The following is a 15822-nucleotide window of genomic DNA, read 5'->3' on the forward strand; positions in this document are numbered from 1 at the left end:
TTTGCTATATAGAATAAAGAGAAAAATCCAACTCCTGCCACACTATTAGCCTGATTTTCTTTCAACTTCCACAGATGAATAAGCTTGATGTGCAGATGATCATATAGGAAGATTTTATTTTCTCTGACTATTTCACTGCACTTATGGTCCTTTGATAATTTATATAATATTATAGAATTTAGGGGAAAATATTGTGTGTCCAACTCCTCCCACACTATTGGCCTGATTTGCTTTAAACTTTCACAGATGAACAAGCTTCAAGTACAGATGACCATAAAGGAAGGAAATTTGCTATGACTATTTTACTACAGGTATGGCCCTTTGATAATATTGCTATATATAGAATATAGAGTAAAATCTAGTATGTCCAAAACATCAAACTCTATTGAAAGGATATGCTTGAATGTATCACAGGTGAACGACCTTCTGTGAAGATGACCATAAATAATGGAATTATTTTTGCTAGAATTATGGCCCTTTCTTGATTTCGCAAAATAAGCCATAATGAAATTTGGTGTGTTCAACTTCTCATACATTTTTTTGAAGGAATGGATTCAAAGGTGCTCAGATGCACAACCTTATCTGAATGCAATTTGCTTCAAACTTTTAGTCAAACATCCTTCATGTAAAGATGGTCTGTACTCAAAACTTTGCTGTTTAGAGGATGACACAGTATGTTGGGGCATCTGAGTGTCCAATGGATAATTCTAGTATTGTAATGAAAAGTCATTTAGATACAGTAAGGTCAAGGTCACAAAAACAAATAGAAGAAAAAAATGATTTCTACTGTTATCATAAAAAAGGTGGTTTCCAGTTCAAAACATTAGTTATAGGATTGACTGTCACCAAACTTTTTATTATAGCAAGCATATAGTTTGGATTGTGTTTTGGGTTACTGTTGCTAAAATTGAAAGATGGTTTCTGCTCAATATTTTAGTCAGCTGGTTTGGTGTGTAGATAGCTTTTGACGTAGTTATGGACCCTTCCCAACTTAAAATTTGCCAAACTCATGTCATGAAAGGGTTGACAGATTTTAATAATTTTTGATACACAGGTGTAACAGGAGTAACATCATCAAATATAGGACAAGTTCGACTTTGACATTGGCTACAAACCACAAATTTTTCACATACATGTAGTTATCAACCATGGCCAGGACTAATTTTTTTACGCTTGTCCTTATCGATAATTTCCAACCTTAAATATTTTGTATGCTATTAAAACAATTGCACCTTCTTGTGGCCATTCCTTTCTTATGGTTGCCATATTGTGACAAGGCCGTATTGTGGGGGTATTATTCGTCACTCTTGTGACAGTGCTACTTCTCATTTATACAGTATGCCCATCTGTACTGTTTTCTATGAATATATTTAGTCTTTTGGCAAATCATTTGTAAAAATTACCTTAAGGTATTAAAAAATGGCATTCGCTTGGTATATTCTTAAAGTTGACCTTGTTTTGCACTGTGTTGCAATTTTTCAACAACTTTTACCGCGCCGATTTTTATAAATTTTGTATAATTTAAGATAATTCCTCAAGCTCAAGCTCAAGTAGAGACAAATATCAGAGTGATGGCCAAAGTCCAAAACGTTTGCAGAAAATTCATTTTACCATTAATTTTGATAAAAGAAACATCAAACTATTGTTAAACAATTACAAAACACAAAATAAAACTATCAATATAGTTTTTTCTAGGGTGCCTAAAGTAAAAGGATTTAATGAGACGGAATTTTAACTCCAACCTTGAAAAATTAAAGTCGAGTTCTGTGGGACAGTTTTAAATCTTGCTCACTTCATTCAAAAATAACCTTGGGGCAGAAGTAAAACCAACCTACATTTCTTCCACAATATGTAATCTAAAGAGTAAAGGCAAAACAGAGAACTTTTAACACATGTAACTCAGTATTTTCAAAGATGTCTAGCTACCGCTGCCCCCTTCTGTTTTCTAAGGTAAATTCACTTTGAACAGGAAGAAATCATTTATCAAAAGAAAAAATTCCACTTTTGTACAATAAATCAATAAAAAGTCTTGAAAAAAAGTAAAATCTTACTAGAAAAAAAGGAATATAAGGGAAAAAAATTGGTCCCCGTTGGGCTTGAACCTATGCCAATCTAAGTCAAAGTAGGTTTATAGTAGGAATTGAATACTCTTCAAGGAGGTACACTGTTATGGATCTAATACCTGAAAATCCAAACATTTCAATGCAAAGACATCATCAACCATATAGATGTATCATCTCCATATTAGACCCCATCTTAGAAAAATATGATTTTGCAATTCACTAAAACTTTCGCAAAATATTGGGAACAACTATTTAAATAGATTATCTGCTGGAGAATAAATTTCAAATTTTAGAAGCCTAGAGTCTTGTCTAATTATCACTCTTTCTGTCCTCTACTTTTTATGATAAAGATACTTTGTTGTTGGGTTTAACATTGCACTGACACAATTATAGGAAATATGTCGACTTTCAAGCTTTGATTGCGGAGGATGACCCAGGTGCCTCTCTGTGCATTTTTTCATCACAGGTGGGCAACTTGGTTTAACCAACGACATTCCCTTAGCCAGCTGGATAGCATCTTAACTTGAAGAATTCAATGCCCTTAGTGAGGCTTAAACCTTACTGGATGAGGGCAATTGATTCAGCAACCTTAATCACTTGGTCACGGAAGTGCCCAATAAAGAAACAGAGACTTACCACACAAGAGTGCTGGAAGGTCATTGTTCATAAGAAATTTTGATATAAAAGCTTGTCACAGGGTACTCTATATTTATATCATATTGTGCAATAAATAAGCAGTATTTAAACTTGTTTTTAGAATATGTGGATAAAAATATTCTAAAACTCACCAGAATTCAGTGTTTCACATTTTATACGCCCGTTTTGGAAAAACAGGACTTATTATGTGATGGCGCCTGCATCTGTATGTGTGTCTGTCCATTCCTCTGACATAATTTATGTCCAGAGTATAATTTCAAAACCATTTAAGATGTTGACTTTAAACTTGACAAATAGGTAGATGAGATAGGACGATTTGCAGAGTGCTTGAATTAGCTCTGTAGGTCAAAGGTCAAGGTTGCAAATCGATGTAAAAGGTCAAAATTGTCCATCATATTTTGTGTCCGGATCATAACTTAATAACAATGCAAGGTATTGACGTCAAGCTTTGCATGCAGGTAGGTGGCAGTGAGACAATGTGCAGAGAACAGGAACCAGTCTGTAGTTCAAAGGTCAAAGTCACAAATTGAGCTCAAAGGTCAAATAAGTCTGTCATATTTTGTGTTTGGAGCATAACTTTGTAACCATTCAAATTACTGACTACAAACTTGACCTGTAAGTAGGTAGTGATGAGAGGATGAGCAGAGCAAATGAATTGGGTCAGTAGGTTTGAGACCAAGGTCACAAATTGAGCTCAAAGGTCAAATATGTCTGTCATATTTAGTGTCTGAAGCATAAGTTATTATCTGTTCAAGATATTGCCTTCAAATTTGAGATGTAGGTAGGTGATGATGAGATGATATGCATGGTGCATAACCAGGGTGGTAGGTCAAAGGTCATGGTGAAATGTTCCCATCATATTTCATGTCCAGAGCATAACTTAAAAACTAAATGTAGTGACTTGAAACTTGTTGGTGATTTCTTTTCTGAGAACTCATCAGAATTCAGGAATTGTTTTTTAAAATAGAAAACTTTTGGGGGAGACACACATACCCTCACTTCGAGATGGGGACACTCCTCACACTCTTCCTATACGAGGCCCACAAGTTTGAAAACCTTCCTAAGCCTATGATTTTTTTTACATAATAGCTTCTAGTTATTCTTGTAACTGTTTAGCTCCTGGCATCTGCGAATCTTCCCCGTGTTTGAACAATGGCACATGTATTGATAATGAGAATGGTACATTTACATGCATATGTGAAACTGGTTTTACTGGTACAAATTGTTCAGGTAAGTGCATTTACATGATAAAATGTCACTCAATTTTATTATCTTTACAGAAACTGAACAGGTTCGCTTGTAATTTACATTAAACATTTTACTTTGTTTCTTTCATTATGTGATGGCAAAGTTTTTGCTAACATTTACACTAAATAACTTGATTTTTAGCTCACCTGAGCCAAAGGCTCAGGGTGAGCTATTGCGATCGCTCACCGTCTGGCGTTCGTCCATCCGTCATCCATCCGTTAACACTTTCCTTTAAACAACATCTCCTAAACCATCAGGCCAATTTTGATGAAAGTTCACAGGGATATTCCTTGGATGGTCTTCTTTAAAAAAATTTCAAAGAATTGAATTCCATTTAGAACTCTGGCTGCAATGGCAACTGAAAGGAAAAACTTTAAAAATCTTCTTGTCCAAAACCACAGGTCATAGGGCTTTTATATTTGGTATGTAATATCATCTAGTGGTCCTCTACCAAGGTTGTTCAAATTACCCCACTAGGGTCAAATATGGCCCCGCCCTGGGGGTCACATGGTTTACATATACTTATATTGGGAAAAGTTTGAAAAACCCCATGTGGTTCTGGGACGATCTGTGTATAAAAAGAATTGGAACCACTGCCTTACCCTTGCATGATCGTAAGAGGCGACTAATAGGGTCTTAACACTTGGTTTTGCAGTAACTCTGTGATTCCAGCAGGTATGCAAATTTTGATTCCATACCTCATGTTTTTATTTCCATGTAAATGAGATGTGGAACCAAAATTTGTAGTTGTGTTTGGCGCCATATAACCTATACTGTGTTGGTGCGCCGTAAAACCCAAATAAATTAATAAATAAATAGAAAATCTTGTCCAAAACCACAAGGCATAGAGCTTCAGTATTTGGCATGTAACATCATCTAATGGTCCTCTATAAATATGTTCAAATTATGCCCCTGGGGTGAAAAGAGGCCCCGTCGCGGGAGTCCCAAATTTTACATAGACCTTATATAGGAAAAAACTTAAAAAATCTTTTTGTCTGAAACCAAAAGACCTAGGCCTTTGATATATGGTATGTAGCATTGCCTTTTGGTTCCCTACCACAATTATTCAAATTATGCCCCTGGGATGAAAAGAGGCCCCGCCCCAGGGGTTCTCAAGTTTAACATAGACTTAAATAGGAAAAAAATTTAAAAATCTTCTTGTCTGAAACCACAAGACCTAGGCCTTTGATGTTTGGTATGTAACATTGCCTTGTGGTTCTCTACCAAGATTATACAAATTTTGACCCTGGGGTGAAAAGAGGCCCTGCCCTGGGGTCTCAAGTTTTACATAGACTTATATAGGAAATTTTTTTTTTTAAATCTTCTTGTCTGAAACTGCAAGGCCTAGGCTTTTGATTTTTGGTATGTTGCATTGCCTACTGGTTCTTTACGAAGATTGTTCAAATTATGCCTCTGGGGTAAAAAGAGGCCCTGCCCTGGGGGTCCCAAGTTTTACATAGACTTATGTAGGAAATTTTTTTTTAAATCTTCTTGACTGAAAGTTCAAGGCCTAGGCTTTTGATATTCAGTATGTTGCATTGCCTAGTGACTCTCTAACAAGATTGCTCAAATTATGCCCCTGGGGTGAAAAGAGGCCCCGCCCCGAGGGTCACAGTTTTTAGCTCGATAGTGATAGTGGAGCTGTCCTACTAGCCCCGGCGTCCTCGTAAGCATAAGCATCACACAAATGTTAAAGTTTATATACCACCCCATATATTTTCAAAGTCCATTGAGGTATTGCTTTGATATTTTGCATACTTGTTTACCATCATGACCCCAGTCTGTAAAAAGGAGGAGGCAACCATATCAAGCATTTTGACTGAATTATGGCCCCTTTTCGACTTAGAATATGCCTATTGTAATGTTAAAGTTTGCGTACCACCCCAAATATTTTCAAAGTCCATTGAGATATTGCTTTCATATTTTGCATACTTGTTTACCATCATGACCCCAATCTTTAAACAGGAGAAGGCAACTGTATCAATCATTTTAACTGAATTATGCCCCTTTTCGACAGAATATTGGTTAAATTTTTTTATAAAGCCCAATATTTTAAATACTATCAAAGGTATTGAGTTGAAACTTGAAATACATATTTACTATCAATATCTCCACCTGTGAAAGCAATTCCCATAATTCTGTTTTGTTTTTTACAGATTTATGCCACTTTTACTTTAGAATTGTTCTTTAAATTTTTGTAAAGTTCAATATTGTGAATACTACCAAAGGTATTCACCTGAAACTTAAACTACTTCTTTACTATTAACATCTCTTTTAGGGAAAGCAACCCCCATAAACCTGTTGTGTTTTTACTAACAAAAGTTTTGTCTTATCGACAAGCACTAAAAGTAGTCGAGCGCGCTGTCAACTGACAGCTCTTGTTATATGAGTTATGTAGGAAAAAATACTTCATAAATTATCTGATCATATTTCCTAGATTGTTTAATCATAATTACCTTATAACCATAAGTAATTAGGGGTCACTTGACTGTAACCTTGACCTACTGACCTACTTTTTTGTTTCTAGCTCACCTGTCACGAAGTGACAAGGTGAGCTATTGTGACCGCTTGATGTGCGTCGTGCATAGTGCGTCGTGCATCGTCTGTCAACAAATTCTACAAAAATCTTCTTCTTGAAAACCACTGGGCAGAATTACACCAAACTTCACAGGAATGATCCTTGGATGGCCCCCTTTCAAAATTGTTCAAAGAATTGAATTCCATGCAGAACTCTGGTTGCCATGGCAACCAAAAGGAAAAACTTTAAAAATCTTCATGTCCAAAACCACAGGGCCTAGGGCTGAGATATCTGGTGTGTAGCATCATCTAGTGGTCCTCTACCAAAATTATTCAAATTACCCCCCTAGGGTCAAATATGGCCCCGCCCCGAGGATCACATGGTTTATTAGCTCACCTGTCACAAAGTGACAAGGTGAGCTTTTGTGATCACCCGTCGTCTGTGCGTTCGTCAACAATTTCTTGTCTGCACAATAGTGGTTTCATTTATGACTTTATTTTAACCAAACTTGCACACAACTTGTATCACCATAAGATCTCGGTTCCTTTCTTGAACTGGCCAGATCCCATTATGAGTTCCAGAGTTATGGCCCCTGAAAGGGCCAAAATTAACTATTTTGACCTTGTCTGCACAATAGCAGCTTTATTTATGATTTGAATTTGACCAAACTTGCACACAACTTGTATCACCATAAGATTCTGGTTCCTTTCTTGAACTGGTCAGATTCCTTTATGGGTTTTAGAGTTACGGCCCCTGAAAGGGCCAGAATTAGCTATTTTGACCTTGTCTGCACAATAGCAGCTTCATTTATGATTTGAATTTAATTAAAACTTGCACAAAACTTGTATTGGCATAAGATCTTGGTTCCTTTCTTGAACCGGCCAGATCCCAGTATGGGTTCCAGAGTTATGGGCCCTGAAAGGGCCAAAATTAGCTATTTTGACCTTGTCTGCACAATAGCAGCTTCATTTATGATTTGATTTTAACCAAACTTGCACACAACTTGTATCACCACAAGATCTTGGTTTACTGGTCAGTTTCCATTATGGGTTCCAGAGTTATGGCCCCTGATAGGCCCAAATTAGCTATTTTGACCTTGTCTGCACAATAGCAGCTTCCTTTATGATTTGAATTTAATCAAACTTGCACAAAACTTGTGTCGCCATAAGATCTTATTTCCTTTCTTGAACCGGCCAGATCCCTTATTAGGTTCCAAAGTTATTGCCCCTGAAAGGGCCAGAATTAGCAATTTTGACCTTGTCTGCACAATAGCAGCTTCATTTATGATTTAATTTTAACCATAAGATCTCGATTCCTTTTTATACGCCCGAAGGGACGTGTTCTGTTTTCACCACGGTGTCCATCTGTCTGTCTGTTGGTTAGCAATTTCCCTTCCGCTCTGTAACTCTTGAACACCTTGAAGGATTTCAAGGAAACCTGACACATATGTTCACCTCGTTGAAACGATGTGCAGAGTGCATGTTTCTAATGGCTCACTTCAAGGTCAAGGTCACAGTTAGGGGTCAAAGGTCATATGAATTTGTTTTGTTTGTATATTGCTCTGCATTTGCGTTGCATTGCAGTGCTCTTGTTTTTATTAGGCAGATCCTTCTTTTGTTCACTTACAATAATTTTTTTTAATCACTTCCCTTTTATGTTACTATAAATAGCTTATTTAGTAACTTTTTTATTATTGGCCGTAGGCAAGAACCGAGACCATTTTACTGTGGTACAACATGGATGGTACCTCCAATTTTTAGGTGTATTTTGACATAATCTGTACCTTGTAAGAATTTTTTTTTCTTTTTGGTTAAAGCAATGGTACTCAGGTGAGCGATATAGGGCCATCATGGCCCTCTTGTATAGATTTATATAGGGAAAACTTTGAAAACCTTCTTGTACAAAACCACATGGCCTAGGGCTTTCATATTTGGTATGTAGCATCATCTAGTGGTCCTCTACAAAGATTGTTCAAATTATCTCCCTAGGGTCAAATATGGCCCCGCCCTGGGGGTCACATGGTTTATATAGACTTATATAGGGAAAACTTTGAAAATCTTCATGTACAAAACCACACTGCCTAGGGCTTTGATATTTGGTATGTAGCATCATCTAGTGGTCCTCTACCAAAATTGTTCAAATTATCCCCCTAGGGTCAAATATGGCCCCGCCCCGTGGGTCACATGGTTTATTTAGACTTATATAGGGAAAACTTTGAAAATCTTCTTGTACAAAACCACATGGCCTAGGGCTTTGATATTTGGTATGTAGCATCATCTAGTGCTCCTCTACCAAGATTGTTCAAATTATCCCCCTAGGGTCAAATATGGCCCAGCCCCGGGGGTCCCAAATTTAACATGGACTTATATAGGAAAAAAAAGTTTAAAAATCTTCTTGTTTGAAACCACAACACTTAGACCTTTGATATTTGGTTTGTAGCATTGTCTTATGGTCCTCAACCAAATTATTCAAATTTTACCCCTTGGATGAAAAGAGGCCCTGCCCTGGGGGTCCCAAGTTTTATATAGACTTATTAGAGGCCACATTTATGACCTGGTCTTCATGAAACTTGGTTAGAATGTTTAGAATGTTTATCTTGATGATCTTTTGGCCAAGATTGAAACTTCATCATGTGGGGTCAAAAACTAGGTCACTGGGCCAGATCAAAGGAAACTCTTGTTAACACTCTAGAGACCACATTTTAAGTTCGAAACTCCTGAGAATTTGTCAGAATATTTGTCTTGAAGACCCCTATGTCAAGTTAGAATCTGAGTCATGTGGGGTCAAAAACAATGTCACCCAATCAAATAAAAGTGAGAGCTTGTTAACACTCTAGATTTATGACCCTATTTTCTTGAGAACTGTCAGAATGTTTATCTTGATGATTCCAAAGTCAAGTTCGAAACTGGGTCATGTGGGGTTAAAATCTTGGTCACCCTCTCAAATCAAAGGGAAAGCTTGTTTACACTCTATAGGCCACATTTATGACCCTATCTTCATGAAATGTCAGAATGTTTATCTTGATGACTCCAAGGCCAAGTTTGAAACTGGGTCATGTGGGGTCAAAAATTAGGTCATCCACTCAAATTAACACTTGTTAACATTCTAGAGGCCACAATTATGACCCTATCTTCATGAAATTTGATCAGAAGAATTATCTTGATGATCCCCAGGTCAAGTTCGAATCTGGGTTAAGAACTAGGTCACATGCTCAGTTCGCATGAAAAGCTTGTAAACACTCTAGAGGCCACAACTATGATCCTATCTTCTTGAAACTTGGTCAGAATGTTTATCTTGTTGATATTACACCACGTTCAAATTTTGGTCATGTGGGGGTCACAAACTAGGTCACCAGGTCAAATCAAAAGAAAAAGCCTGTTAACACTCTTGAGGCTGTATGCCCAATTACTCAGGTGAGCAATCTAGGTTGACCCACTTGTTAAGAATTTTAAATATCCAAAATTAGTTTTCAATAAGGGTCTAACTAGGTTCTTACAAAAATGAATAATGATTTAAAACAAACGGTATAAAAAGTCTGCGTAATCACTTTTTCATGGAAGGTATTAACTGCAATGAAGACATGTTAGCAATTTGGCTGAATGGTTTTCTTCTATTGAATTAGATATTTAAAGACCTTTAAAAATGTAAAAAATTGAAGATTTTAACAAGCAAAATTTCATCAAGCACTATACATTACCATGTAGCAAATCATGCATAATATACTCAAAATTTGAACTAGAATTTACATTCAGTACCTTTTAAAAATTAAACATTATTGTTTTGTTTTCTTTCCTCATTAACAGATTCTACAGCAGAAGGACCATGTCCACCTGGATGGATCTTGAACAGCGGTAGTTGTTATTTGTTTAGTTCAACATCGAAGACCTGGATAGATGCTGTTGTAGGTTCACACATTATTATATATATTGTTATCGTTCCAGCGGTTCCTTAACAATGTTAAATTACGCGATGAACAAATATAAACCCTGCGTTGTTGTGGCCCAAAAAGAATTTTGGGTGGGTGATGGAGGGGTGGGCAGAGTTGCCTTTGTATGTATGTGTATTGGTTGGCATAACACTATTAAAAACGTGTCTTAGCCCTGTATCTATGGGTCATGTAACATCAAGTTGTAATAATGAAATGAAAGGGTTTGGGGTCACCAGGTCAAAGGTCAAGGTCACAGGGGCCAACGTTAACTTTTTGCATGAAGGCACTTTACTCGCAAACCACTGCACCAGGACCTTCAAACTTTACATACTGATAGTACTTATTGAGTACACCACCCCTACTGACTTTGGGGTCACCAGGTCAAAGGTCAAGGTGTTGCGGGGGCATTTGTCACCATTAGTGACAGCTCTTGTTTAATTACTAATAAAAGTGTTAACTGTACACAGTCCAAGTTTCTGGTATTATGTCCAGATTTCTACTAGTTGATACTAAATGCCAGTTCTTTAAGGTAAAATCAGAAATGTTTGCTAGGTAATTTAAATTCTTGAAATTTTATCGTCGCAAACTTGAATCTTCATACATATATATTTTACTGTGGCTTACATGATTTCGGAAAGATTTATCATTGCCAATGAACGGGAAATTCCAATTTTTCAAATTTGCAAATTTTCAGTCCAGCAAAAATATCTGATTTTACAGTAGAATTCATTGCAAAGATTGTATGCCGTTCACTACAGAGTAGGAATGATTGTTTTCCATTTAGCTCTGGACAGGGAACCAGCCGTGCTAGTAACATGCAGTTCCGCCTGCAGAATTCAAGAATGCCTAATTGAGCTTTTCCCCAAAATAAAGTGAAATACACATGTTACATGGCTACCACTTTCTTTAAATCTATTGGAGGATGAAAACTGTGGTGATATATATCGCCACACTTATCACAAAAGGTTGACATTTAACTGTAAATTACTGGATTTATCGTAACAGAAAGATCAAAGGAGAGTTGCCGCACCATGCGATAAAAATAGTTATTCATTTTTGTTAGACCCTTATTGAAAGAGGCTACCAGTTGAATCGTGCAATCACCTTGAACATTGTAGATGATAAGACAGAAGTGCCTGTAATAATTATGATAATTTTGGTCCTCATTCAAAACTGTTCAAAGAATTTAATTGCAATGCAGAACTCTGGTTGCCATGGCAACCGAAAGGAAAAACTTTAAAAATCTTCTTGTCCAAAACCACATGGCCTAGGGCTTTGATATTTGGTATGTAGCATCATCTAGTGGGTCTCTACCAAGATTGTTCAAATTATCCCCCTAGGGTCAAATATGGCCCTGCCCTGGGAGTCACATGGTTTATATAGACTTATATAGGGAAAAACTTCGAAAATCTCTTTGTCCAAAACCATAGGGCCTAGGGCTTTGATTTTCAGTATGTAGCATCATCTAGTGGGCCTCTACAAAGATTGTTCAAATTTTCACCAATGGTCAAATATGGCCCCACCCCGGGGGTCACATGGTTTATATAGACATATATAGGGAAAAAAATTTCCCTGGGGTGAAAGGAGGCCCTGCCACGGGGTTCCCTAGTTTTACATAGACATATATAGGAAAAAAAACTTTGAAAATCTTCTTACCTGAAACTGCAAGGTCTATGCTTTTGATATTTGGTATGCTTCATTGCCTAGTGGACTACTACCAAAAGTGTTCAAATTATGCCCCTGGGGTGAAAGAGGCCCTGCCCTCGGGGTCCGAAGTTTTACATAGACTTATATAGGAAGAAACTTTAAAAATCTTCTTATCTGAAAGTTCAAGGCTTATGCCTTTGAAAGTTTGTATGTATCATTGCCTTGTTGATCTCTAACAAGTTTGTTCGAATTATGCCCCTGAAAAGAGGCCCCGCCCCAGGGGTCACTTGATACATCAGTTATATAGGAAAAAATACTTAAAAAATTATCGGATCATATTTCCTAGACTGTTTAATTATAATTACCTGATGACCCAAAGTGATAAGGGTCACCCCTCTGTGACATTGACCCACTCACCTACTTTCTTGTTTTTTAAGATACAGCCTTGAAATTTGGATGACATGTACAGTTTTGCACACTAATCTTAGAACTGATATAGGGCCATCATCATGGCCCTCTTGTTTTAAATTATCCCCCTAGGGTCAGATATGGCCCCGCCCTGGGGGTCACATTGTTTATATAGACTTGTATAGGAAAAACTTTTAAAATCTTGAAGTCCAAAACCACAGTGCCTAGGGCTTTGATATTTGGTATGTAGCAACATCTAATGGTCTTCTACCAACATTGTTCAAATTATCCCCCTAGAGTCAAATATGGCCCCGGCCTGGGGGTCACATGGTTTATATAGACTTATATAAGGAAAACTTTGAAAATCTTCTTGTACAAAAGCATAGGGTCTACGGCTTTGATATTTAATATGTAGCATTCTATAGCAGTCTTTTACCAGGATTGTTCAAATTATCTCCCAGAGGTCAAATATGGCCCGCCCTGGTGGTCACATGGTTTATATAAACTTCTATAGGGAAAAGTTTGAAAATCTTCATGCACAAAACCACATACCCTAGGGCTTTAATGTTTGGTATGTTGCATTGTATAGTAGTCCTTTACCAAGACTGTTCAAATTATTCCCCTAGGGTTAGAAATGGCCCAGCCCCGGGGGCACCTGGTTTAAATAGACTTGTGCAGGGAAAAACCTTTTAAAAATTCTTGTCTTAAACCATAAGGCCCATGGCTTAGGTATTTAGTATGTGGCATGCTGTAGTGGTTCTCTAACAAGATTCTCATGACACAGGGGTCAATATAGGCCACGCCCGGGAAGTCCCTTGTTTTACATAGACTTATTTGTTGTTTTGAAGCAGTGGCAGAGAAATTTGTACCAGAAGTATAATGTTTGATACAGATTTCAGTATTCATCTTGAATTGTCTTAATCATGACCTACTGACCTACTTTCTCGTTTCTTAAGTTACAGCATAAAAATTTGGACCACATGTATAACTTTTGTTACAGATTTCTATACTCATCTTGAATAGTCTTAATCATGACCTACTGACCTACTTTCTTGTTTTTGAAGCTACAGCAAAGAGATTTGGACCACCTGTATAATTTTTCATACAGATTTTAGTAGTTATCTTATTCAGTATTTATATAATATTTATATGTGTACACATCCATTTTACGACACTGCTTCATTGATAAGACTTATACACAACATTTTCTTAGATCTCGTATTGATTCTGAATCCGATCATAAACGAAAGTTTTTAAAATTATCTTTCATAAATAAAGGAATCTAGTTTATCGATTTACCTAGTATTTTGAGAGACCAATCTGTAGTTAACTCTATTCCTAAATATTTCAAGAATTCAGAAACACCTATTATCTGTTACAAATATAATAAACCAGTTAGAAGCAGTATATTTAATTACAATCAAATTGTCTCAGATTTAAATATAGAACTTAATGTTCCAAATAGTTGTAACTGTAAAGAATCTAAATACTGTTACCAACCAGCTGGCCATGTCATAACGGGTAATTTTAAGATTTTTAATGATAAAAGAATCAGAAATATTTTTTCCAAAGGTCCAAAATATAGAATTCCCACGCCCATTAACTTTGAAAAATATCTCTCTGAAATAACTCAGTCTATTGATGAGTATATATTAAAAAATGGTGCCGGAAGGAAAATGCAGATCAGAACGCTCTCACTGAATGGAAAAAGAATATATTTAAAATCATTAAAACTCTAGTTAAATTTTATGAATCAACTCCTTCCTTATTACCTCCTAAATCCAAGTTTTCACTTCAAAGTTTAAAGAAAGCTTTATCCAAGGTACATACAAATTTTGTTTTCATTCCTGCAGACAAAGCTTCTAATATTATTATGATTATTATTGTATGACGCATTTATTACACAATGAACTGAAACATACAAAAACATACCAGTTATCACAACTAGATGAGGAAACTATTGAAAGTCATGCAAATCATTGTATAAATTTTAATGTCGCACTTGACGACAGTTCAAAAAACTCCATATAAAGCACGATTCATTGCAAATTCAACCTTATGCACTACAAAAAACATTTCTGTACTTTTGACTTTTTGTCTTACTACAATTAAAGACCATGTACAGAAGTATTGCTCCAAGATTTATGCAAACTCGGGTGTTAATCTGTTTTGGTCCATCAAGAACTCTGGAGATGTTATCAAAAAGCTAAAAAACAAACACTTTAAATGTTCGAAGATAAGTACTTATGATTTTTATATGCCTGAAGAACACGTATTATGTTATACCCCAGTATCCGTCCATCCGTCCGTTAGCAATTTCGTGTCCACTCTGTAACTCCTGAACCCCTTGAAGGGTTTCAAAGGAACTTGACACAAATGTTCACCACACTGAGACGACGTGCAGAGCTTCAAGGTCAAGGTCACACTTAGGGGTCAAAGGTCATATGAGTGTGTTTTGTGTCCACTCTGTAACTCTTGGACTGCTTGAAGGATTTCAAAGAAACTTGGCACAAATGTTCACCACACTGAGACGACATGCAAAGACCTTGTTTCGGATGACTAGCTTCAAGATCAAGGTCACGCTTAGGAGTGAAAGGTCATATATGACTTCGCTGTGTCCGCTCTGTAAGGCTTGAACTGCTTGAAGGATTTCAGAGACTTGGCACAAATGTTCACCACACTGAGGTGACATGCAGAGCACATGTTCTGGATGACTCGCTTCAAGGTCAAGGTCACACTTATGGGGTCAAAGGTCATATATGACTTTCCTTTGTGTATATTGCTCTGCATTGCAGTGCTCTTGTTTTTATTTGGCAGATTAGTTTTTGTTCTCTTACAATAATTTTTTTTTGAATTACTTCCCTTTTTGTTACTATAAATAGCTTATTTTGGAACTTTTTTATTATTGGCCGTAGGGAAAACCCGAGACCACTTTTCTATGGTACAACATGGATGGTACATCCAATTTTTAGATGTATTTTTACATAACTTTACCTGGTAAGAAATTCTTTGTGGACTTAGAATTTTTATTTGGAATTTCTTCTTTTTGTTGTACCTGTCCTTTGGGCTTCAACAGTCTAGATCTATAAATTTTGCTCTCATCCTCTGATGTAACCCTTTGGACGTATATTGCCCTGCTTGGCAGCGCTCTTGTTCTACTCTTTATACTAATTTACCACATAATCTTATTAAATACAAATTAGTTGCTTTAATTGAGAAAACATTTGCAAGAGAAAACGTTAACTATCTGACTTGCAATGAAACTAGAGCATTCTTTTCTAACAGTGCATTTAAGAGATACAACCTATGGAGTTGTGATCAGGTTTATGAAGCTCTAAAGTTTCTACTAGATA

General features: G+C 36.6%; 2 protein-coding genes across 4 annotated transcripts in view; both read left to right on the forward strand.

The window, feature by feature from the left end:
• LOC128556278 (uncharacterized) overlaps nt 1–15822 on the forward strand; it is a 192714-nt gene that overhangs the window by 125915 nt on the left and 50977 nt on the right. The window lies entirely within an intron of this gene.
• LOC123551202 (brevican core protein-like) overlaps nt 1–15822 on the forward strand; it is a 90156-nt gene that overhangs the window by 55224 nt on the left and 19110 nt on the right. For 2 of the 3 annotated variants that reach the window (XM_045339948.2, XM_045339946.2), the window contains exons 5-6: nt 3837–3950; nt 10290–10387. In XM_045339948.2, coding sequence (XP_045195883.2) covers nt 3837–3950; nt 10290–10387 — 212 coding nt within the window. The remainder of the gene's footprint in view (nt 1–3836; nt 3951–10289; nt 10388–15822) is intronic. The other variant, XM_045339947.2, reaches the window with a different exon arrangement.

This window comes from Mercenaria mercenaria, chromosome 4 (genome assembly GCF_021730395.1).
Source record: "Mercenaria mercenaria strain notata chromosome 4, MADL_Memer_1, whole genome shotgun sequence".
NCBI lineage: Eukaryota > Metazoa > Mollusca > Bivalvia > Venerida > Veneridae > Mercenaria > Mercenaria mercenaria.